This window comes from Phalaenopsis equestris, unplaced genomic scaffold, assembly GCF_001263595.1.
Source record: "Phalaenopsis equestris unplaced genomic scaffold, ASM126359v1 Scaffold000552, whole genome shotgun sequence".
NCBI lineage: Eukaryota > Viridiplantae > Streptophyta > Magnoliopsida > Asparagales > Orchidaceae > Phalaenopsis > Phalaenopsis equestris.
In genome coordinates, this window is record NW_018164992.1 from 2,380,459 (window position 1) to 2,405,217 (window position 24,759).

Consider the following 24,759-nt stretch of genomic DNA (forward strand, 5'->3'; position numbering starts at 1 on the left):
CGCCCCGAGCACGGAACCCGACCCATTACTCGCCGTAGAGCTTGTCCCATTCTCCTCCTCACGAGTAGTAGCTTGCTCGTACCTACAACCAGAAAGGAGTGAGCTCTATCGAGTCGGACGCCATGAAAATGAGCAGAATCTGATTCGATAACCGCTTAGGGATGCTTCGGAGCACGGCGTCGGCCTGTGTGATTGGATTGGGCCGACAGGGTTAGGCCGTTCCTTTTGGGCTGGATGGTAAGTTTCAAATATTTGTATAGCTAATATCAAAACTTTAATATCTTCATAAATACATATTTATTTATCATTATTCTTATTTACAATTAAAATACACATTGTCAAATATAAATCTGATGATATAATAACACTATAGTGTGTATACGCAAATATTAAATTTTTATGTTATATATAAAAATATGTAAGAATTTTAGTTGCTCTTACATACCAACGTGTTACTTGGGGCGCACTTGTAAAAATTTTATCTTTACATGCAAGTTTCGATCTGATCTGGCTCGAAGCCGAACTATTTTCGAGCCTACTTGAGCAACACTTTGTGCCGGATCGAACTAACTCACGAGCCAAAAATAACATTCGAGCCACCTCAAAAATAGTTCAGTTTAGAGACGAATTTGGCTCAAAATCTTATCACAGCCCTAATTTGAGCTGGTCAACTGAAGCCAGTCAACTAAATGAGGTGATACCAATGAACGCTTAGTCTAGTTTAGCAAATTCTTAGGACAATCTCATTACCTTAAACTATGAAGTAGAATTTATGTCATACAATACATGAAATATAAACATGCATTATTAAGTGCTAGATGTGTAGACAGTAAATATATAAGAATTGTGAGGTATCCATGTAAACTCCGTTTCATTTTATTATCTAGTTCTCTACCAATAATTCTCAAAAATATCAATGCGTGTCAAAATGACATTAGATATTATATAGAGTAATTCAAGTCGTTTCTTTTGAATATTTAATTTTAAATATTTTATTATGAGAAAGATGCCACGAGATATGTGGTCACTTCAAGACTCATTCAATGCAAGATATGCAACAATATTTTTTTTTTCCCAGAAATGTGAGTGGAAAAGATAATATGTGAGATTCAAACACACGACCTTATTGTGAGAAACTATACCTTCAATTATTATGTTAATCACAAATAATTGCGCTAATAATATGATTTTAAAAATAATGATATTTTGGATTGGTTGTTTAATATAATAGATAATATATATATACTGAAATTAATATATATATATATATATATATATATATCCAAATAACAAAATTTTGAGCGCTATGTCACAGCAAATAGTCCCATATTGATTAGGTGTAGGGCCGAAAAATAGTATTTAAGTCATGATTGCCTACCACCCATAAACTCTTGGGAGTTGACAGCTAGCTACACTTGTAATTATTCCTTTAATAAATTAAATAAAGATAAAAGATTCGGATTTTATGCGGAGTATTGAAGATATAAACGTTTATGTATCTAGTTGCCCCTAAACAATTCTCATATTGGAAGCAAATTTTTACCAACAAGCGGGAACTGAGTCCCCGGCTTCCAATGGGATTCCGGCCGCCCCATCTCGCCGCTCTCCGGCGAGCCTACTTCACCGGCTGGTCTCCTTCGCTCCGCGAGAACCGGCTCCTCTTTCCTCCTGACCGCCTCTCGATCGTCATCCCACTCATGGAACACCGGTATTACACTCTCATAAGCCGGAGGTGGCACGGCGGCCACTCCGACGATGGCCGCGATCATAGCCATGTTGGTATGGATAGGGAGAAGGCGGAGGGAATATTCCGGCTGGGACTCGCCGCTGATGTTTTCCTCTCCGTCGGGAAAGCCCTCACCGGCTACATCTGTGGAAGCACCGCTATTATCGCGGATGCCGCGCATTCGGCCTCCGATGTCGTAAGTATAGCGTGAAAATTGGGTGGCAGATTTACTTTGTTGTTGCTTTTTTTTAGCTGGGATCATTGTGGATCTTTAGGGTTTTAGACCTGAAAGCAATGGAGAACTAATTTTGGTGAATTTGATACCAATAACATTGCTGTCTAGATGGTTCTATTAGGTTTTAGTATGTGCATCAAATATAGGGGGTGTTTGGCTGCAACCCATATTTTCGTTAAATAGGATTTAGTAAATCCCATAAATCTTGATTTATATTGACTGTGATGGCGATGGAGACGACCCTCCAAGCACGGCAGAATATATTATTGAATCCTCCGTCTTTCTATGTAATTTCATTTTTCGTTTTTTTTTTTTTTATTTGGCTGGATTTACTTTAAATCCATGGTTACTATGTTCCCAAATACTCCCTTGATGCATTTGTTTTAGTGTTATTTTACCTGTACAATTTAATTAGTTTAAAAAGACCCATTGTGATTGTGATTCTTCTTTTTACTATCATTTATTTTAGTAGTTAGATGGCCTATTATGTAAATATCAGTGAATTATGCAATTGGAATAAGAATTAAATGCTATCTATAAAAGTGCTACTCTAACATGCAAAAACATGATATTACTAAGTTGATATAAACATCCATATCAATCTTGTCATGTTTATATAAAAAAAATTCATTGTTCATCCAACAAATAAATCTGCACAGATTGTTTTTTACTTGATGGGAATGGATGATAACTGAATGGATGAAGAGTTAGAGATGATAGTGTTGAAATCTTTAAAGGAAGATTTTTATAAGTACCACTCAATTATTATCTATTTACATATGTAACACCTAAACTTCAATATTTAAATGCATACCGCCTTACCTATGCATGAAAAGGTGTATTTTTTATTTTAGATGTCAGAAAGGTGGTATTTTTCATCTGATATGAAAGATTTTGGTGGTATAAATATAAAACTTAAAGTTCAGGAGTTTATAGTTAGGTGTATGTATATAACGTCCCATCTTTATAATATTCTATTTGGTTGAGATAATTTACAAAAACTGTTCGTTTTTCTTTATCTTCTTTTAATGGCGAGAGAAAATTTGGTTCCTTGTCATCTTTAACCTTAGGATTTTGCAGGTTCTCAGCAGCATTGCATTGTTGTCTTATAGGGCTGCCAAGGCTCCAAAGGACAACAAACACCCATATGGTTAATTTTACTTCTATAACCTTACTCTTTTTCCTTCTTCGTATAATATTTATTATGTCCGACAAAAAATTGTGCTGAAGTCAATTTTTTGCATCTAAATTACAAATTTCTGTGTGTTTCAGTGCAAAGTTTGGTAGCTATATTGAAGATAGTTTTATCTTTTGGTCCTTTCTTCATGCTGCTCCATTTTAGAAGTATTTATTTTACACCACATTTTATTAGTAATGAACCAAACAACCTACAAAAATCCTTCTTGATATTGTAGAGCCCAACAACTAATGAAAGGCGAAAAATGATTCAGAAGTCCAACCTTAGATGGTTTGATGTTGCATTTGTCAAATTGCATAGATTATTTCTTATTAGGTCTTTATATTGAAAGCTAAGAAGCGCACATACTTTCTAGTGTTGAACTTGTCCTCATCCAATACATATCATAGTCAGCGCTGATACTAACGAATACCATTTGATATATTTGAATTTAGGTGATAAAATTATGGAAGTTTTACATACATATCACTTAATTTCTATGTATTTATATATCGAACACCAAAATTTCAATTTTTACATATATGCCACCCAACCTATGCATGTAAATGTGTATTTCATTTATTTAGAAGTCAAATATTGGTATTTTTGATGTGATATTTTGGGCCGTATGATTTTAAAAGTAAAGCTTAGGCATTGATATGTAAATACATAGGAATTGGGTGGTATGTAATGCCCCTAAAATTAACTACCCTAGGAGAACATGATGATACTCTCTTCCAAATGTATAACTAATACAAGCCCTTTGTAGGTGGAATAGGGGACAACAATTATCTGAAGATTAGCTCGATTCATTCCCTAGGGAATAGGGTTTTAGTCTCTTTAATTGTTTGATATGATTTCATTATTTAGTTTAGAAGTTGTTTCAATGCTTTGCTTTGATCGTCTTCCCGCATGTAACTATGGCTTAAAGGTTCATTTCATCTTTGTTGAATAGATCATAATTTAGTTGAGGGTGATAGGCTTAATCCCTTTGGCCTTGATTGTAAATGGAAAGATTAAGCAAATGTGCTAAACCGCCTTTAAACAGAAAAAACCTTCTTAAATACATATATTTTATTTATACTTAAATAGCATGCCAAATCGTAGTTTAAACCTTAGCCTGCTAAGTGTTGATGTTTGCAAATTCTCAACTAAGAATCTCCATAAATGGTGGGTCAAAGCAAGTGTGCAAGTTCAATCAACCATTCAACCTTATTGGATTTCTCTGGTTTAGAGTACTCTCCAAAAAAATCTACAGATCAAAACTATTTGGACAATACTACCGTCAAGCGAGCCACACAAATTTTGGTGTGTCATCCTCTTTTGCTTGGGAAGATTTTTTATTGGTTCGCCTAATCAAATACTCCTATGGGATGAGTTTTTTGCTTAGATTTGTTTGGGAATATAGAATTTCTCTAAGAATAAATGAACATGGTTCGCAAAATAATTCTCACATATTAAGTACGCATGTTGAGCTTTACAATGTTGTAAACATTATTTCATTAGGGAAAAATGGTAGCATTGGTTTTCATTCCACATTTAATAGAACTATGGTGTCATAAGTTAAATTTTTTTGGTTAAAGTCCCCAACTTAGAAGTTTTATATATAACTATACTATTTCATGAACAAATTCCTGTCCAGCTCATAATATAATATTCCAAGCAACTTACTAGCGAATAAGGTACTTAAAGTTAATCATTGAGTTACTTTTTGGTATTATAATTAGGGAAAAGCCATTGTGTATAAAGTAAAGCTGCCGATTAAGAAGTACGGTTTCAGTATGGCGATACAAATGGGATACGAATCTGATAGAATCTTATTGAGTTTTTCATGTGCTCCTGCAGATATCATTTAGAGTAAGAAGTTGACCCATTCCTTGTGTTTTTTTTCCAGGGCATGGAAAATTTGAATCTTTAGGAGCTCTTGGAATTTCTTGTATGCTTTTGGGAACTGCTGGTGGTATTGCCTGGCATGCTTTTGATGTTCTGCAGGTATAGTTTCTTAGTTAGTTTTTAATATTCTTATGATTTTTTTCATCATATAGATTATGCATGTGGCGTTTGATAACATAATTACTTAAAAATATTGGTGACGCCTGACAATTTGTATGTGTATCTTTGATATTCTGAAGGACGTTTGCCACACGTCTGCCCATATGGTTTGTGCCTGTTCACTTTCAGGGGGTTTTGATGTCGGCACCAGATATGATAAGTCATACCTTGGATCATCATAATCATAATCATGGTCATGGCGGCCATCATCATGGATTTGATTTGGATCACCCTACCCTGGCTTTGAGCATGACTCTTTTATCAATTTCAGTGAAAGAAGGGTATGTCGGTTGTCTCTTTGTTGGATTATTTACAACATACCACTCAATTCTTATGTATTTATATATCTAACACTCAAATTTTAATTTTTACATACATACCACTTTCCCTATGCATGAAAAGGCGTATTTCACTTTTTAAAAGTCAAAATGGTGTTATTTTTGATGTGATATGAAGGATTTGGCTGATATATATGTAACATGTAAGATTTAGGTGTTAGATGTGTAAATACAGAAGAATTGGGTGGTATGTATGTAAATACCCCATGTATGGGATAATTACATACACAATACTTAAAATATTGCTATTAACAAAACTAGCTCCGATCTGATTTTTTTGAACTATTGAACCGATGCATTTATGCATGTCACGGTCAAACCAATGAGAATTTGATAAAAAGTAAAAATGTGGGTTGGGATTTTAATGTGATTTTTGATATTTTAGTGAAACATGGACAAAAGAGGGTGCTAAATTTGTAAATAGCAATGCATGTATGTAATTGCACCATAATAAGAGGACTTGTATAAGATTTTTTCAATGTATACCATGTGGAAACATGTCATTTGTGATATCTACAACTTGAACCAATCTTCATTATCGAAATTTGTGGTTCCATTTATCTCCTTATATTTTCTATAATGATTTGGAGATGGAGCAATAGGCTTAACTAAAAAAATTGTTTCTGCTTATGGAATTTAGGCTTTATTGGATAACCAAGAGGGCTGGGGAAAAGCAAGGAAGTGGTTTGATGAAGGCAAATGCATGGCACCATCGGGCTGATGCTGTGTCATCTGTTGTTGCACTAATTGGGGTTGGTAAGTAGCTCATAACATTAGTTGTTTCTTTGCAAACAAACCCTTTGACAATCTGGCATTTTATGCTGTCAAATAGTGCTTGCTTCCAGCTTCGTTAGTTGTAAATCAGATAAAATCAAGAAAATTTTTGAGATGCTTCATACTTCTGAGCATTATATTTTAGGGGCATTGACATACATGCCACTCAATTCTTATGTATTTACACGTATTTACACATCTAACATCTGAACTTTTGTTATTACATATATGCTACCCAAATCTTCATATCACATAAAAAATACCACAATTTTTAACTTAAAAGCAAATTACACTTTTTATGGATAGGTATGGTGGTGAGTATGTAAAAATTAAAGTTTAGGTGTGAGATAGGTAAATACATAGGAATTTAGTGGTATGTATATAAATCTTTTTACATTATATAGTTTAGGATTGTTTGTGGGAGCTCATTAGTGTTCCTCTCCACTTCCATATGGTTTACTAGAGCAATTTAATTTTACTATCTCTCACTAATAATAACTCACAGTTTTTTTATATAGCGATAAATGCTCCTAATATTTTTTTATAGTTCATTTTTGAAATTTGTCCGTTATATGGTCTCCTCTACTTGATCGTAATACATAATATTGTTATGTTTTTTTGGCCCCTTAGCTGAATAATTAATGCTGGCAAATGAATGTTTAAAGAGTTACTTATTGGCTCTTTGTTCAGAAGCTTATAACCATGTTGAAGTCTATTGAAAGCATGCTAAACGATATGTGCTCTGTTTTGACTTTTCTTTTTTTTCTTATAGAAATATTTACTTACATACCTCTTAATTCTTATGTAATTACATATCCGACTCCGAAATTTCATTTTTTTATAAACATGTTATCTTACCTATGCTTTAAAAGGTGTATTTGATCTTTTTAAAGTTAAAATGGTGTTATTTTTGATGTGATATGAAAGATTTGGGTGGTATAAATGTAAGAAGTAAATTACAGGTGTTAGATATGTAAATACGTAGGAATTTGGTGATATGTATGTAAATGCCTTTTTCTTATATAACTACACATTTAGTGCCAGTTATGCTCTATTTTCTCTCTAAACTTTGGGATATTTACATACATAACACACAATTATTATGTATTTACATACGTCACATCTAAATTTTCATATTTAGACACAGCATCAAAATCTTTAATATCACATTAAAAATAGCACTATTATCACTTCTTATAAGTCAAATACACCTTTTCATGCATAAGTTTAGAGCACCAAAGTGTTATGTGTGTAAATATATAAATACATAAGAATTGTGTGCCACACATTTCCCTGTAATGTTGAACTCTCTACTCAAACATGTGAGCTTGCTTTGGCATGTTATTGCAGGAGGATCTTTGATAGGGGTGCCATTTGTAGATCCACTTGCTGGAATTGTTGTTGCGGGGATGATTTTCAAAGCTGGAATTGAGTCTGGTTATCAGAGGTGATGGAGAGAAGGCAATGAGCAAATGGGTCATGGAATAAGTTTCTGGAAGCTTTACATACTTACCACTCAATTCTATTGTATTTACATATGTGACACCTAAACTTCAATTAACCTTATTTATGAATGAAAATGAGTATTTAGCTTTTTAAAACTTAAAATGGCGGTACTTTTTATGTGATATGAAGGTTGTATAAATGTAAAAAATAAATTTAGGTGCTAGATATATAAAGACATAGTAATTGGGTGGTGTTTAAGTGAACGCCTCTAAATTTTTTCCATTTAATCATTCCTTCTATAAAAAATTATTTAAGATCTTTCAAGCTTTGATGTATGAACATTTACATTAGTTAACTAATGCAACTTTTTAACATTTTTATTTGCAGTGTCATGGAATTAGTTGATGCTGGCGCCCCACAGTCAGTTTTAGCACCAATTAGACAGACAATCAATCAAGTTGAAGATGTGAAGGTAATTTCTAAATTCCTATTTGTATTTTTCATGGCTAAATTGCACTGCTAGCTGCCTCTTCATAACTCTATGCTATGCTCCTCATCATTAATCATATAAATCTTTGAGCTTTCTATTGTCTCATTAAGATTGGACCTGCAGACGGAGTTAACTATGCCTATGTTGTCATTTCATTACTTTCTTGGGTCATTTACATACATACCACCCAATTCCTATGTATTTAAATGTCTAACACCAAACTTTACTTTTACACATTATCACTTATAAAATACTGCTGTTTTAACCTTTAAAAAGTGAAATACACATTTTCATGCATTGGAAATGTGATATGTTTGTAAAAAATGTAGGTACTAGATATGTAGATACATAGGAATTGAGTGATATGTATGTAAATATTCCTACTTTCTTATATTGATGTTTTTCTTCAGTATCCATATTTCTTTATGGATGACACATTTCAAGGCTTGGCCATCTTCAGCACCATCAAGGTCCTTTATCTTTCTAGCTTGCTTATGTAGTTCAACCAGACATTCTCTGGCTGGATCGCCCTATTTGGTTTGCCATCTCGGACACAACTGCACTAGTCACATTGATTGCTTAGATAATTGTAAAGTTCACTGAAGCTTCGAGTCTAATTCATCCCTAACTTGTGAGCTAGCATCATTACATCTATAGTTCACAGTAGGCATGTCAACCTATACTCAGGTTAGTTGGCTAATACTTAGTCAGTTGTCTAACCATTGTTGCTTGGTCAACGTTTTAGTAAACAACTACCTTCTATTTGGCTCTGAATAAAGTTAGCTAATGTCAAAGAATTTGGAAGGGCGTCGTGACTCATATTACCATGGCAGCCATGATTTTTTAGGTTCTTACATTGATAATGCTCCTTTCTCATACAGGAGCATTGGGATATCAACCATCCCTCCTGGCTATCTCACCCCTCTTTCTTGTGCTTCTTTCCTCTCTTTGCGGTTGGGTTAAAACCACTGCTGATTGCGCCCTACTCCCTTCCCACTTGGCTAGCACGGGAGTGATCATCAAAGATGATTTGGGGGAGCTAGTGATTTCTACTAGACAAAATTTTCTTCACCGGCACAACTCTCAAGCATTGTTCGAAGCCATTCTTTCCATGAAAAACATCATGGAGTTGTTGATGTTGGGAGGGAAGAGAATCATTATTGAAGGTGATAACGTGAATGCCATCTAAGACAGAGCATGGGGTGCAGGACTTGGCAGATTGTACCGTTGGATAAGCCTAAAATTTGCCTTCTTCACTGAATTTAGTTAAATGATATTCCAATTTCTATCCTGGGTCGCTCATTTTTTATGCACAATTAGGCTTGCATAATAGTTTTTTTTGTTAGGACATTTACATTGAGTCAGGTGTTTTCTTTTCTCTTCTTACAGCGGATGGATCACTTTTTGTGCATGCATAGTTGCATAATTTTTATACTCTCAATATTTTGATGAAGAATGCAATATGCAAGTTTCAAGAATAAAATTAGCTCAAGTTCTATTAGGTTGGTCTACCAGGCTTGTCAACCCGATTAGGTGAAATGCTAAGAATTGAACATTTAGATCGTTACCTTGTATTTTAGATTGGCTATGAAAAACTCGCCGATATTGACTTTGGCTCCCATTGCCCTTTTAGGAAATTTGTTGAATAATATTGATAGCATAGTGACATATATTAGAACCTTTGGATCACCTTCAGAACATGTTATGAATTGGAAATCGCCTAAGGCAAGTACTTCATATGGGACAATCATTCATTGGGCGTAGAAGCTTAGGATGCTATCTTACAAGTTGAAGCTTCCCTCTTGATCTTGAAGGCTTTGAGAGAGATTGTTATGAGAAGTGAAAGTTGTGCTTTTGAGCAAGATGGCTTAGGATGATGTTCTATGGTCATTTTGCAGTTGATCATCAATGTTTTTAACAACTCTAAGCTATAAGAGGGACTATTGATCATGAATGGGACTTGTGAGGGTCTCTTCCACTAGCAAAGAGGCTCATATTGACCATATACGAAGGAGAATTGGGCCTAAGTTAACACAATTCTTGGCTAGTAGTGTTTGATTAACACAATTCTTGGCTAGTGGTGTCTTGCGATTAGCCTATGGCCAAGTCAATTTTCACCTGGCCTAGCAAGCTAAGAGGGATTTTGGCCTATATAGCCATTTTAGATTGGGTTGGTGGGACCCAGAACTTTAGGCATTAAATTGAACTCATCCAATGGACCCTAAGTTAAAGTTTATTGAGTTTATTGCATTTCACTCAATTATGTTGTACTAAATCCATCAAATGATGCTACACTCTGATTTGGTTAGCCCAAAGCTCTGGTCCTCTAATTGGGCTTATGCAATTTATTAAGTCATTCTTGGGTTAGTAAGGAAGCAATTGAGCCTAAATCCATCATGTGGTTGGCCAATGATGACTGTTTGGAATTTTGGTCAAGATTGATAGACCCATCTCATACCATGGATTCATGGAGAGCCTGTCTTGATTGAGTTTATTGCTAATTGTCTATTAGATGTGTGTGTGTGTGTGTGTGTGTTTACATACATACCACATATTTCTTATGTATTTACATATCGAACACCCAAATATTGATATTTACACTTGTAACACCTTGATGTCATAAACCTATGCATGAAAATGTGTATTTCACTTTTAAAAATGTAGTGATGGTGGTATTTTTTATGTGATATTACAGATTTGAGTTGTATGTTTGTAAATATGAATGTTAAGGTGTTAGATATGTAATTACATAAGAATTGCATGATATATATGTAAATGCTCCTATTTATTTCGTTGGCAATTCAAGTTTCAATTTTAAAAGTTAAATTAACGTTTTAGACCTGTCAAATGTCAAGCTTCTTTTGGATTTGCATTTCATTTTGCTGCCCCATTTGTTGCTATAGTGCGTCATCTTCTTGTTAAAATATGCTTAATTATCGCTTATAGGGTTGCCATCGCCTAAGAGGAAGGAAGGCTGGTTCTTTTTTATATCTTGATGTGCATATCGAGGTAAGGAATTTCTTTCCTGTGCTCTTGTTTTATTCAAACTATCATTTTCATATCTTTTTAAGCAACATTATTCTACCTTTACCTAAATATTTGGTCCTAGGAGACTTAGTATGGTTCAAATGAATTGCATTTTCACTAAAGAGTGGGAAATAAAATGCATTTTTTGGTGCAGAGTTTTCTATAATTGGTTTGGGTCTTATTGCAAAAAGTTTGATTTTGATAACTTTTATGGTTCCGATTTCTATAATTGGTTCCAGTCTCATTGCAAAAGTTTTGATTTTGATAGTTTTAATGGTTCCGATAGTTTTCCTATTCAGTTTCAATTTATTGTTAAATAAAAAAACAATTAGTAATTCTAAACATAGTTTTATTGATTTCAACATTTTAAACTAATTGCGAAGCCATGAAATCAAGAAGTTTCTATGATGAGAAAAACAATTAACCCATGCCTTCTTTCATCAATGCTCCTCTCACATTTAAAAATAGAACTAAAAAATATTACTCTTCCTGTAAAAGTACCGCATCTTGTTGAATATACATAATTGTTAGGTTTTTCTAATATTGTAGCAATTCATAAATTCTCTATTAATCTAAAGGTCCCACCTGTCAAGCAAACACCAAGGAAAATGAGACTTGAGATTGTGGAACAGTAAAACCAAAAACTCATTATAGATGATTTCAACTAGAAGAAAAATATGCCAATTCAATTATTAAAAAGGATTTTTCTCTTGAATAAATGTATGGCCAGATTCGTGATTTTATTAACTTTCAGGACCTAAATAAAGCTTGCCATAATTTCTCATTGCCCATAACAAATCTTATGATCGACAATATTTTGACCCATGATATGATCCAGTACATGGATAGTTCTTAGGATATAACGAAATGAAGATGGCGTTGGAGAATGAGAAACATCTTTTTGTACTCTCATTTGTATCAGCTACCACATCGTAATATCTTTTGACTTAAAAAATGTTGGAACCATTACCAAAGGGTTATGACTCACATTTTTTGTGAGCTCATGCACAAAAAGATTGTTACGCTATCAAATTGCTTAAAAAAAATATTTGAGTACTCTAAGCATTTAAATAATTTTAGGGTCATATTAGAAATACTTAAAAAAAATAAATATTAAAATGAATCATCTAAAATATGCTTTCGTTGTTTTAACTAAAATTTTTTTTAGGTTTTATTGTATGCCTTTGTATCATTGAAATGAATCCCTATAAAATTAAAGTAATTGCACCCCAATGATCTAATCTCAAGTATAATTGCCTTAGAGAAGTCACTATGAGCACTGCTCGCTCAAAATAATCAGAGAGAAAAAAAATACCCGTTTACTATATTAGTCAATAGCTGATAGGGCTCAATCTAATACGAAAAGCTCAATACCTTATTTTTTTTGTTTATCCCAGAAATTCATCTTGTATTCCTTACAGGGTATTTAAGCTTCAGTTTTTTTTTTTTTTTTTTTTTTTTTTTGACATTTGCATACCACCCAATTCTCATGTATTTACATATCTAACCCAAAAAATTTGCTTTTTACATTTATGTCCAAATCTTTCGTATAACATAAAAAAATACCGCCATTTTGACTTTTAAAAAGTCAAGTATATCTTTTCATATATAAGTAAGGTAGATGTATGGAAAAATAGAAATTTAGGTATTAATATCTAAATACGTAGGAATTGAGTGATATGTACGCAAATCTTTCTTTTTTTTGGTTTATCTAAAAATATTCAAATTTTGAATTCTATTTCAGGTTGATCCTTTCTTGAGTGTCAGTGCTGCGCATGATATTGGTGAGACTGTGCGTCAAATTATACAGAAAACTCACCATCAAGTTGCAGAGGTTTTTGTGCACATAGGTATCCCTAATCATTTCCCTTCACTTTAACTGTTTTTTTACACATAATTTTAGAAAATTTTAATTTTGTTGCAAGCTTACTTAATTTTCTTATTAAGGTGATTTTTTTTTTCTTTCAATGGGAATCCAAAATGATAATAACGATTCTCATGTTGATTATAATTCTTAAAAATATCAATTACGATTTCTTCCAAACATTTTTTATTTTTTTGTCCGTACAATTTTCATTGAGACCTATTTGGATTGTTTGTAGCTATTTTTAATTTTTTCCCCTAAATTTATCAATCTTAGATCCTTCCTATTCACATAACTCTATGTCGGACCGAAGACCGAGTTCGAAGAATTTAGAAAATCAAGATACAAACATCTCCAAACAGCAAGAAGCAGAAGCTGTTGTTTCTCATGTAATTTCATCACTGTTTCAGGAGGTAAATAATCTGGTATTTAAATTCTGTCTAAATCAAACACACAGGGCTGTCAAAAAAGCTCGTTTCTTTTGCAAATTGCTCATTTTCTACTCGTTAAATAGCTCATGCTCGATTCATTCTTTAAGCAAGCGAGCCAAATACGTAATTTTTTTGAGCTCGATATATAAACAATTTGTTCATGTTTGGCTTGAAATAATTAAATAATATTTTTTATTGATATAGATTTTTATATTATTTTTTATATGTATTAAAAATGCTAAATTTAAATTTTTTTAAGTTTTTTGGGTGTTATGATTATAAAAAGATATAAGTTTAGCTGTTAGATATGTAAATAAATAAAATTTGGGTGGTATGCATGTAAATGTCCCTAAAATGGTTATATATGTAAATTCATGAGAGTTGGCCGAAATATATGTAAATGCCCTTTTTTCCCAAAAATGTGCTTGCCGCCTTCCAGCTTGTCTTTTCTTTCATATATGTAAATACATAAAATTGGGTAGTATGTTTGTAAATGTCCTAAGAGTTCTGTGGCCTGTCTGTCCTACCGCCCAAGTTTTTTGCCCCCACATCGCCTAAAGGAATAATTCTCATTAGGAATCCAATTTAAATGTGAAAACGAATACAAAAATTCTGTTTTCATTTGCACTCTATTATAAAGTGGGAGGTAAAACGAACATTTTTAAGTAAAAATTTTATTTTTGAGTCAAATGAGTTGGAATGAATATAATATAAAGGCTTGAGTATAACTCAAAATCGACCTGAACATTTGTTAATTCGATCAAATTTGAATTTGAATTGAGTAGAACACGAACTTGACTATTTACAAGCTATTTGAAACACGAAATTGCGTGTGCGAAATATGAATGAGATAATATTTGGCAGAGTTGTGCTCAAGGTATGCATATCAAACAATGCCCCCATTAGCATTTATATATTTTTAGTTTTATTTCTTTAAAATATATAATTTGCATCTTAGGGTCTGTTTAGCGCAGCTGCAGCTTATCAATAATTTGTTGATAAGCAACTGATCCAGATTAGCTGCTAATTAGCAGCTGATAAGAATAAACTGACTGTTTGTTTGGTTTGTGCGGTTGAAAAATAGATGATTTACAATTGTTTCTAGATAAATGATTATTATGTCCTTGTTCAGTAATATTATTTACAACATAACTGCCAAACTATAAATTTGATACTTTAGAAGTAAAAAATCACTTCATAACACTACAAAAAATTGACCTATATTTAACCTTAAATTGATTAAAATCAACCCCCAACAACCCAAAATTGACTTATATTTGACCCTAAATTGACCCAAATAGTTGTTATGACCTATATTAAACGGGTTATATTGGTTAAGTTCTAGTCGGTGAGTTGAAGATGGATTTCGTTTTGGTTTGAAATTTCTGACCTGTTTAATATTCTGGTTGGTTTCAGGTTAAGTAGTTTCGGGTTAGGTCAATCTCAAGTCAGTGAACCCAATTTGTGAACCCAATTTGTCTCCCATAATGAAAAATAAGACCCCAAGCTCCAATTTTTATGTCACAAACAGAGACATGAACTTTTCATTAAACCTATAGAATGGTGAATAGTGATTCTCCATTTTGTTTATTGTGTGTATGAGTGCGTTTTTTTTTCTTTTAGCAGTTAGGATACCGATCACTATCAGGTTAGGTTTGATAACCTTTCCTATGCCAGGGAAGAACAAAGTCATAAAACGAGAGTATAGTATTTCAGTATCTTATACTAACAGTAAATAGGCTATACTTTCAAAATGGTCCAATCAAATACAGACTGGAGTAACGTATGCTTAATGTAAAATCTTAAATGCACATTAATAATCTTGAATACTATTGGATCATAACCCAATCACGAAGAATGTTAAAATTCTACGAGAAAAGAGTTCCCAACTGAATTATTGAATTTAAGGAATTTTTAAAGATGACAATACCAAAGTACATTTATTTTCAGATTAGATTTTACGATTAGGATTTACCAATGTTTTGTTCTAAGGATTTCCAGTCTTACTAGCTATCATTATCTTGTTCACGAGTATAAAAGCTTACACTCCGGGAATTCAACTTTTCACATTTTCAATGGTAATTACAAAATTTTCTAAAGGAAATTAAGGTAGCCCAATCATAAATTTACAGAACGAAGGGTGTTAGAATAATGATGTAACATTGCACAAAATTAAATGAAAATGAAAAGTAAACATATTAAAGGTCATAATCACAAGAAATACAAATTTCTATGGTTCTGTTATATTCACATATGTCCATTGTCAAATAGAGACTAAAGATTCCACTAAGCACTAAAGGAGAAATATATCCACAAAAATAATAATAAAATAAATAAATAAAAAAACATATATGCAAGGATAAAGATAGATATATTAGTTTATGTATATAAAAAAGGAGATAGATCCAAACTCCTGCTGCAAAATGAGAGTTAAATATAGAAAATGTTGCTAAATGCTATTACCATCTTTCATTCTCGATTTCGAAAGTTACTTCCTCGTTTCTTTTATCTACTACAAGAGCTTCTTCATTTGATAACTTAAACCTTAAGCTGATCTTTGTTCTCTACCTCTACATACTATTTGCTTTGGCTATTAAAATGCACCAACAAGTTGGAGCCATCTTATATAGTGCTCGGTGTGATATGTAATAAACATAAGTTTATTCAGTAAATGATGGCAGGTATCAATAATGTAGATGTTAGGTAGAGCAAGGTAAATAATGAATTTATAAAGGTAAGACAAATGTGATATACATTTTGTATGAGTTAGGTAAAAATAATTTTTTGTTCAGATCTTAACTCTTAAATGGAGTTCTATATAGTTAGCCGTGGATCAGAATCCTGTAACGCCACATATTGGTAAATGGCAAAAGAGAAAGAAACCTTTTGCCCCTTCACTTTCCCTTCACAATAGAGTATATATCAAGAGAAAATTTCAGAATCACGCGGAGGTGCTAAGATCTATGAACCTTGTTTCCTGGTTTCCAAGTGTCGGCACTGAAGAGTTTGGGGGGTGAAAGGTAGTGGGGTGAGTTGCCCGTAAGAAGCTGTCGGTCGTCGGAATCGAAATTCCGTTGTCCACTTTGGAAGGACGTTTAATTTACATATATATATATATATGAGTTTTAAGAAAAATCTGAAATCAAACTGACCCCATATTTTTCACAGTTTAAATGAAAGAGCGCTCTACCTCAAATTTTGTATATATCTTGGGGGATAAACACAAGACTTGAGGATGATGTTCGATCAAATAAACTAAGAAATATATGACATTTGTTTGGTCTGCGAAAACCATTTTATTTGCTGACAAGTTCCCCTATTTAATACAAAGAATTAAATAGTGTTTATTTTAGGCTGGGTTCGTAAAAGCTTTCTATAAGGGCAAACCCCTATAGTTAATTACATCTTAAATGACCGAAGTCACTTAAGAAAACTCTCGGTAAAAATCAGGGAATACTATCTTCAAAGAGGTCAAAATGATAGGACTTTTCAACAAAATCGGACGAAGAGGTGTGAAAGGGGAAATGCTCAAATCTGGAATATTGTTGAGGAATCCAAATGAGAAAGAACTAGAGGAGGTCTTAGAGCTGGAGGCGAACCCCGGTGACTTCCTAGTCTATTCTATGGTTTGACTTCAGTTTTGAGAAGAAATTATTCAAGTGAAGAAATTATTCAAGTGCAAGTGTTTCATCCTACCAATTTTATTTGATTAAGGCTTATATTTGCGTGACACGGTCACACAATTCGCCTAGAATATATGAGGGTTTACGTCGTATCGGACGACAACCTCGGAACTTAGAACGAGTTAGGGCTTAAACTGCACAGTCTGGCTGTGCAAAAACCTAACAAATAAAGTGAGGATTTATGTCGCGCTAAGCAAACTACCTCGAAATCCTATGACTTATTGTTTAATTTCTAGAAAAAGAATGGTTTGGCTGGGGAAAATATGTTCTGCTGTTGAAGATGGTCGTGCTGCCCACTGCGCTAGCTCCAAGCTCCTCGACGTGACGATTTTAAGTTTTCTAGGGTGTCCAGTTATGATGGTGTCCGTTTTCTAGGGTGTCCAGTTATGATGTCAAATCAAACGACCCTATGGTAATAGTCCTCTAAACGTCCTATATAAAAAGAAGACATGTTTAAAGAAATATAATATAAAATGTGCAATACAGGACAAACAGTAGGATGCATGTAGAACAGTAGCAGGTAGAAACATGAATAGTATAATATGTTGTGCGGTACGATAGCAGGTAAAAACAAGAATAATATAACATGTTATACAGGAAGAACAGTAGCAAACAAAAACAAGAATAATATAACATGTTGTACGGTACAGTAGCAGGTAGAAACATGAATAGTATAACATGCTGTACAGAAAGAATAGTAGCATGTATAGTAGAGCATGTAGAAACAGGAAAATGAAGCGCTGTAAAATGTAAAGCAAACATGTACGCCCGTGAGATCCGCTGTTCCTTAAGTATAACAAGTCTAAATGCATCGCAAAAAGCGAAGTTTGGAAGAAACGTCGTCCAGGAAATCCGAAGAAGAGTGTAACAACGACTCATGACAGAATACTCAAGAAAATCAACGGGAAAAGACTCAAGTAAAAGAAAAGAAATCCTCAAAAATCTTGGAGAAATCCCAAAAGAAAGGAAAAGTAACACGAGTGCCCTGTCCCAAAGCTTCGATAAAACAAAAAAAACTTTGGGTGAGGGGGACCGCATGCACTCGTATGGGGCTAGGCTCAGATATATATTTATACTCAAGGGTCTGCAAAGGCTACTTGGTCACCTGAATATATAGAACCCACCATTCGTCTAGAATTGTGTCTTGAACCTCACTTAGAGGGATATTTCCCAGCCTAAACAAGTATTCGCCAGGTGGACAATCAATTTTAAAATTGTATTTTTAAAATTTATGTTTTTGACATGCACATAGGTCTCAAAAAATTATTAAACTTTATTTTATAGAGAAGAATATATTTTTATTTATTTATTTTTTTAAACAGATTTTAACAAATTTTTATTGTCCACAAGTCGATTACGTTGTCGGGCGTGAGACTGCCAATCACTTGAGGAGGTTCGAGCCCAACTCCTGCTAGACTTATGTCGGTGAAGGATACCGTTATCCTATTGTTTATCAAATACCTGGATCTTGATGTTATAGGATAGAACATCTTTCTGCTCTATCTTCGGTATGTCTTTATCATCACCACCGTACGCCACAAAACGACTACTTGCGACCTTGCTTGATGGTTTCACGTATAGCAAAAGGCTATACCTGGACACTTATGCATCAGACATAAACATCGAAAACCGAACCAAGAAAAAAGAAAAAAAAAGAACAAAAATGGGGTGAGAGAGATGAGAGACTGATTCACCTAAAACATCGAAAAGAACGAAGGATGAACCAGCCATCAAAGCTCGTGACAAAAAAGATTCGAAAAGTAAGACCCGAAAATCCCTGAATCAATCCGAAATGGATATCACTTTCTTACCATTTTTTTTAAATTGGACCAACCCTAGTCAAAATGACCTCTTAAGCCAGTATCCAAACCCCAATGACATCTTTTATGAAATTAATTCGTCTCAATCAAATACTTTTCCAAAATAAGATTTAAAATCTCCCAAACTTCAAAAAGAAAATGATCTCGGGGAAACCACCACTAATATTTCCAAACTCATGCTGAAATCAAAATTCAATTCTCCAACTTTCGAATTACCAACTTTCGAATTAATAGATAGCCTCATACATCAAATAAGCATGAAACCTTCCCATAGAACCAAATAAATGCTCACGGTCGAGGTCAATAGAGAAGAGGAAGCAGCAGCTAAGGCAACGCAAGGCTAAAAGAGGCTCACGGCCAAGGCAACCCTAGGCACAGAAGGAGAGGAGGCTCACGGCTAAGGCAATAAAAGGGCCCGGAAAAGAACTGTTAAGGCTTACGGTTCAGGGCAACTCAAATCAATTCCCTTTTGATATACATAAGAGAGTACAAAACATCACCAATCAGGGCAACTGCAGCCTTATAAGCTTCCAAACCAATCCATCAAAACCAGCTAACAATTCTCGAATAAGGACAACACAGTACGCCAAAATAGGCTCTCGGGTAGGAGCCGAGGCCAACAAAAATAGGAGCCGAGGCCAACAAAAATAAAAAAAAAACAAAGCAATTTCTCGGGTAGGAATTAAAGCCAGCAAAACCACACTCAAGCCACTTCTCGGGTGGGGGCAAGACAAAGCAAAACCGAGCTTCTAGCTAGAGCCAAACCGCGACACAACTGAGGTTCAAAGTCAGGCTACAACAAAAGGGTAGAAAACATCTCTATGCCTTGAAGACATCAAAATATAGGACTACCATATGTTTTAAACAAGAATAGCTATGGAACTCCTCCAAATCAAAATAAATTCCTACACAATATGTATATTTAAGCCAAAAACACACAAGATGCCAAAATCGAGCCCAGCAGGGGCCAAAGCCAAACCAAATGGTCTATCAACAAGCCCACGGGTAGGACTAAAAACAAACCAAATCAAACTCCCAAGCCACCTCTCGGGTAGGAGCTAAGACAAGCAAACCGAACTTCCAAACCAAGCCAAAACCGAGCCCAACAAGGCTAAAACAGGACCCAAGCATCGATATAAATTCAGGCTTTAACAGAAGTTAAAGTTCCAGCCATTTCAAGGTAAAACCGAGTCATTCAAAGCCAAGGAATAGCTCACAAGCCTGTAAGACATCAGCATATGGAGCCAAAATAGATTTTAAACTATAGCAGTGTCATGAAAAGCATTTTTTTTAGGCCACCAATATAGTCGTTCTAAGCATGAATTAATTTCTCTCAAACATCCAAGCATGAAAGATCCCCCCCTTCGAGGAGTCAAATCAAATTATTAAAGCAAACTATAACATCTTTTCCAAATCAAAGTGAACTTATTCATAACATGCATTTTAAGCAAGAGAAAGTTATAAGATGCCAAAATCGAACCCCCAATATGCATGAAAGGCCAAATAATCTCTCTAATATCTCATGCTAAATAAAAATAGATGAAAAGCTTCATAATACATATCCTAACATGTTTACAAGAGGAGTAACAAAATTATTCCAAAGCTCTTCTAATTGCTTCCAACATAACTATGCTACAATAAACATAAACATGTCATAACTTCACTACTTTAAGCAAGTAACCAAGTCTAACTCCTAGAATATGCCCATATTTTTATCTCTAGATGCTTGAGTACCAAGTATTTCAAAGAAAACATAAGTGTGATATCACATAAGCATGCTGCACTATCCACTGAACCGAGCATAAGGGGTTCTACAGAGAGAAAACCGCAGGAAACTAAGGCACAGGAGAAAAAAGGGGAAGAGCAAATACCTCTCTAATATGACATCTAAAACGCTGTACTCAAAAATAGTTTCAAAGAGATGCTCCCATAGAAATCTTCTTCCTAAAATCCTTGCTAAAATCTTCCAACAACAAAGATCGCCACTTCCTCTCTCCTTAAGAAACTTCTCAACAACACCAAAACCCAAAAGAAACTATATTCATAGGCAGAGAAGAGGGGGAAAGAATGAAGCCAACCAACACCCTCTTCGGTACTCGAATCGGGTCAAGGAAGAAGAAGTACGCCTTTTTTGCTTACAGAAGGCAAGGCAACCGAAGTGCCCAGGACCAAGTGGCGAGCCGAGTGGCAGGGAGAGAGGCATCTGGAAGAAAAGAAGGTTGCCATTCAAGTGTTTCAGGGAGCAAACTCATCAGAGTCAACCTACCAAGAAAGGAAAATCGCAGCTCGTAGAGGCAGACACAACTTCAGGAAGGAGAGTCGCGGGCAGAAAGTGTCGGGCAAGGACGAATGAGAGGTCAACTTTCTCTCGCGTGGAGAAGGGCTCGGTCGGCTCGGTCGGCTCGGTCGGCTCGGCTAGGGCTCGAGATCGAGAAAGGGGAGAGCGGGACACGTGAACGGGAGAGAGAAATGGAGGCAGAGCTCGGGTGCGTGAGTTTAGGGATTTAGGCTTCATATATATATTAAATCTCATGAAATTTACTCGCGCGCAGTGCCTTAGCAAAATGGGTGTCCTCCCTAAGCAAAATCGACATTCCGGACGCGCCGGTGCAGTCCGTTTTATCATCCGGGGTCGCTCGGACGACATCGTCGACAATCAGGTCAAAAACACGTCAAAATTCAAATTTCATAACATTTCAACCTGCGATCGATCGTCTCCAAAATCTATTCAAGTCATCGACAGATAACGGTACAAGCGATGCGAATTGTAGTGATCGGACATGTCGACTCTCCGAATTGCGAAGTTTGTGCGCACGAGAGTGCAAATTGTGCAAAAGGTCACCCTAAGGCTTAAAGATCCTATCGAGACTTTTTTTGGGTTCTCTCATGTTGGTTTCACCTTTCTTAGTGCTAGAAGTCGATACCACACATGCGAAACTCCAAAATGGTACAGAAGTAGGTTGAATTTCTAAAATGAGGCGGGTCCCATTTCTAAGGGTCTAAGATAGTCAAAGGAAGAGTCCTAAGGCTAGATCCTAAATCCTAAGAGGAAGACTAGACCTCACTAAAAATAAGGTCAACACCAAGCATTTTGTAAACAAACCATATAGCCAAATATATATATATATATATATATATATATATCAAAAGGCTCACGGCTCACGAATCAATAAAAGCCATCAAACAAGAAAGCTATCAAAATTTGCAAGATGCAGAACAAGAAAGGCGCTGAAGGAAGAAAGGGTAGGAAGAAGAGAAGGGAAGAAGAGGGGCTCTGACAGCCGTCATTGCTTGGACCCATCGCCGGCGAACAAAGGCATGGAGGCCGATGCCAGTGGTATTTGGTCACTTGAGGACGGAGAAGAGAAGCCACGCATGATAGAGAGCGAGGAAAAATAGGCCCAGGGGAACCTCCAGCTGCTTTTCCTCAATTAATTTAGGGAAATCTCTTTTTGGGGAAGAAGAATGTGAGGAAGAGGATGGAGAAGGAGAGAGTCGTCGAGGGATGGTGTTTTACCTCTCCCGGAGGAGGAAGTGGAGGTGGAATGATGCTTGACAGGGCTAGGTGGTCGTTCTTCTAAGGAGTGCCTCCTCCATGCTTACGCGAGAGAGGCAAAGGAGTAAAGTTTTCTCTTCTAATGTGGGCCGCGGGGTCGAACCTCCAGCTAGCGTTTAATGGAAAAAGATTCTCGCAAAACTCAGACATGGGAAACAAACACCTTTGGCGCCGTTTTGAAAATGCCCCGCAACGAATAAATTGCACCAAACGGACCCTTAAATAACTGTTTTTGTGCTGCTGCCATTGGCAAAGCCATAAATTTTTCAAAGCCCGGAGAAAAATAGTTTTTTTTTTTTTAATTTCTCTAAACATTCTTCTTCCGGGCTCGAGACCCTGTTAACAAATTCATTGTTTATTTTTTTGTGTTTAGCATATAGATATATGAATTTTCCCTAAGAATGAATAGGTTTTTGAGAAGCCCCATAAACAAAGTTATTAAACCTCGCTAAGAAAAGTCAATTTGGGCCCGCTAGGAAAAATACGTGTCTGACATGGGTACGGATGGGAATATCAAATTGTGCCCGCTAGAAAATTTTTTTGGCTCGGCCTCTGATTGGATAATTTGATGTACTCACTGAGGCAGACTTTAGCTTATCCCCCCCCACACACACACACACACACACACAAAACCCCCAAAGTGCTACCAATCATATTAGAAAACCCATCCTTAGGTGTAAGCATTCTAAATATTAATTTTTCTATTGGCATCCATCCATCAACACCTTTTTTCTAAACTAATCACTTGAGTTTAATTTTTACAGATTATTTTCCTTTATTTTCAAGCAAATTATTTTAGTAACATTGAATTATAAATACTCTGGTACTTTTGAAAACATCTTTTCTTGATGAATTTTACAGAAAATGACTGTTGAGCATATCATTCTCCACAAATTTGGAGAGAATATACTGCTTCAGGTTCAAGTCTCTATACCTCCAGAAAAATTGATCCAGTAATTATCCTTTCATTTCTTTTTTTTATTCTTAATTATCGTATGGAAGATTTGCATACATAGCATTCAATTCTTATGTATTTACATATCTAACACCTAAACTTCAATTTTTACCTATATGCCACTTTGCCTAAGGGTGTAAATGAGCTGGGCTTCAGCAAGCCCAGGCTCAACTCATGTTCGGCTTGTTAAAAAATAACACTATTTTATGTTCAGCTAGTTTTTATATTGAGTGCAAAAAATTTGTCCGTGTTTGACTCGTTTGCTTAGCGAGCCAAACACAAGCTGTTCTTCAACGAACCATTTTGACTGCGAGTCACACAACTGTAGAATATTAAGATTAGGGGCTAGATTTAAATCTTATTATTTATTTTAAAATATTCATTTAAATAGAATTTAATATATTTTTATTTTTATTCTATTTTTTAATTAATAATTTTAATTGATTATAAATCTTAGTTTTATAGTTAATTTAATTATTTTGAACCAAAATAAGCCGAACATGAACGGACAAATCATTGTGTTCGTTTTCAGTTCATTCATACATTGTGCACCAAAAAAATTGTTCGTGCTCGACTCGTTTGCTTAGCGAACGAATCAAACACGAGCTACTTAACAAGTAGAACACTAACTATTCATGACCGAGCTGTGTTTGACAGCCCTAATGAAAATGTGTATTTTATTTTTTAGAAGTAAAAGTCGTGATATATTTTATGTGATATGAAAGGTTTGAGTGGTATAAATGTAAAAAAAAAAAAAGGTAAAGTTTGGATGTTAGATATGAAAATACATATATTTATTAATTCTATTGTTCAATTTGGCTGCAGAGAAGCAATCAACATGGCAAGAGAAGCAGAGAAGGAGATTTTGAAGGCTGCTTCTAATATTAATGAAGTGAGCATTCTATTGAGGTTGGGTCATCCAATACAGGGGACCATTTAGTTGGTAACTACTACAGACAATATGCTGAGAACTAATTGGATATTCTTTTAAATAATCTTTTTCATTGTGAAGTGTAATAATTGCAAGAAAATTATTATCTGATTTATAGTATTTTTTCAAAATATTTTTTTCTTGAAATAATTTTAAGGAGAAATGCATCCATCCATATCTGATTGATTATTAGTATACTCACTTTTATTTATATTTATACTTTCCTCATCTTCTTTTTAATTTACCCAATGCTG

The 24,759-nt window shown here is 34.7% G+C and overlaps 2 protein-coding genes across 2 annotated transcripts in view; one reads left to right on the forward strand and one right to left on the reverse strand.

The window, feature by feature from the left end:
* Positions 1-220, reverse strand: part of LOC110029222 — a gene marked incomplete in the record, with an annotated part of 5,366 nt that extends 5,146 nt beyond the window's left edge. The window contains 1 exon segment of the mRNA XM_020731404.1: positions 18-220. Within this exon segment, the coding sequence (XP_020587063.1) occupies positions 18-50 (33 nt within the window).
* Positions 221-1,493: 1,273 nt separating this feature from the next.
* On the forward strand, positions 1,494-24,673 carry LOC110029239 (metal tolerance protein 2). The gene is made up of 12 exons (XM_020731435.1): positions 1,494-1,922; positions 3,042-3,111; positions 5,033-5,130; positions 5,320-5,471; positions 6,169-6,284; positions 7,653-7,749; positions 8,136-8,220; positions 11,185-11,247; positions 13,010-13,115; positions 13,406-13,542; positions 23,481-23,572; positions 24,400-24,673. Exons 1-12 carry the CDS (start codon positions 1,494-1,496, stop codon positions 24,512-24,514), a joined length of 1,560 nt encoding a protein of 519 aa, XP_020587094.1. The 3' UTR covers positions 24,515-24,673.
* Positions 24,674-24,759: the final 86 nt, after the last annotated feature.

Bases quoted from the DNA above. Each gene is read 5' to 3' on its own strand.
- LOC110029239 (XM_020731435.1), top strand. From the start codon at position 1,494: ATGTATCTAGTTGCCCCTAAACAATTCTCATATTGGAAGCAAATTTTT. The intron at 3,112-5,032 runs GTTAATTTTACT...TTTTTTTTCCAG, and splicing joins GGACAACAAACACCCATATG to GGCATGGAAAATTTGAATCT. The intron at 7,750-8,135 runs GTGATGGAGAGA...TTTTATTTGCAG, and splicing joins ATTGAGTCTGGTTATCAGAG to TGTCATGGAATTAGTTGATG.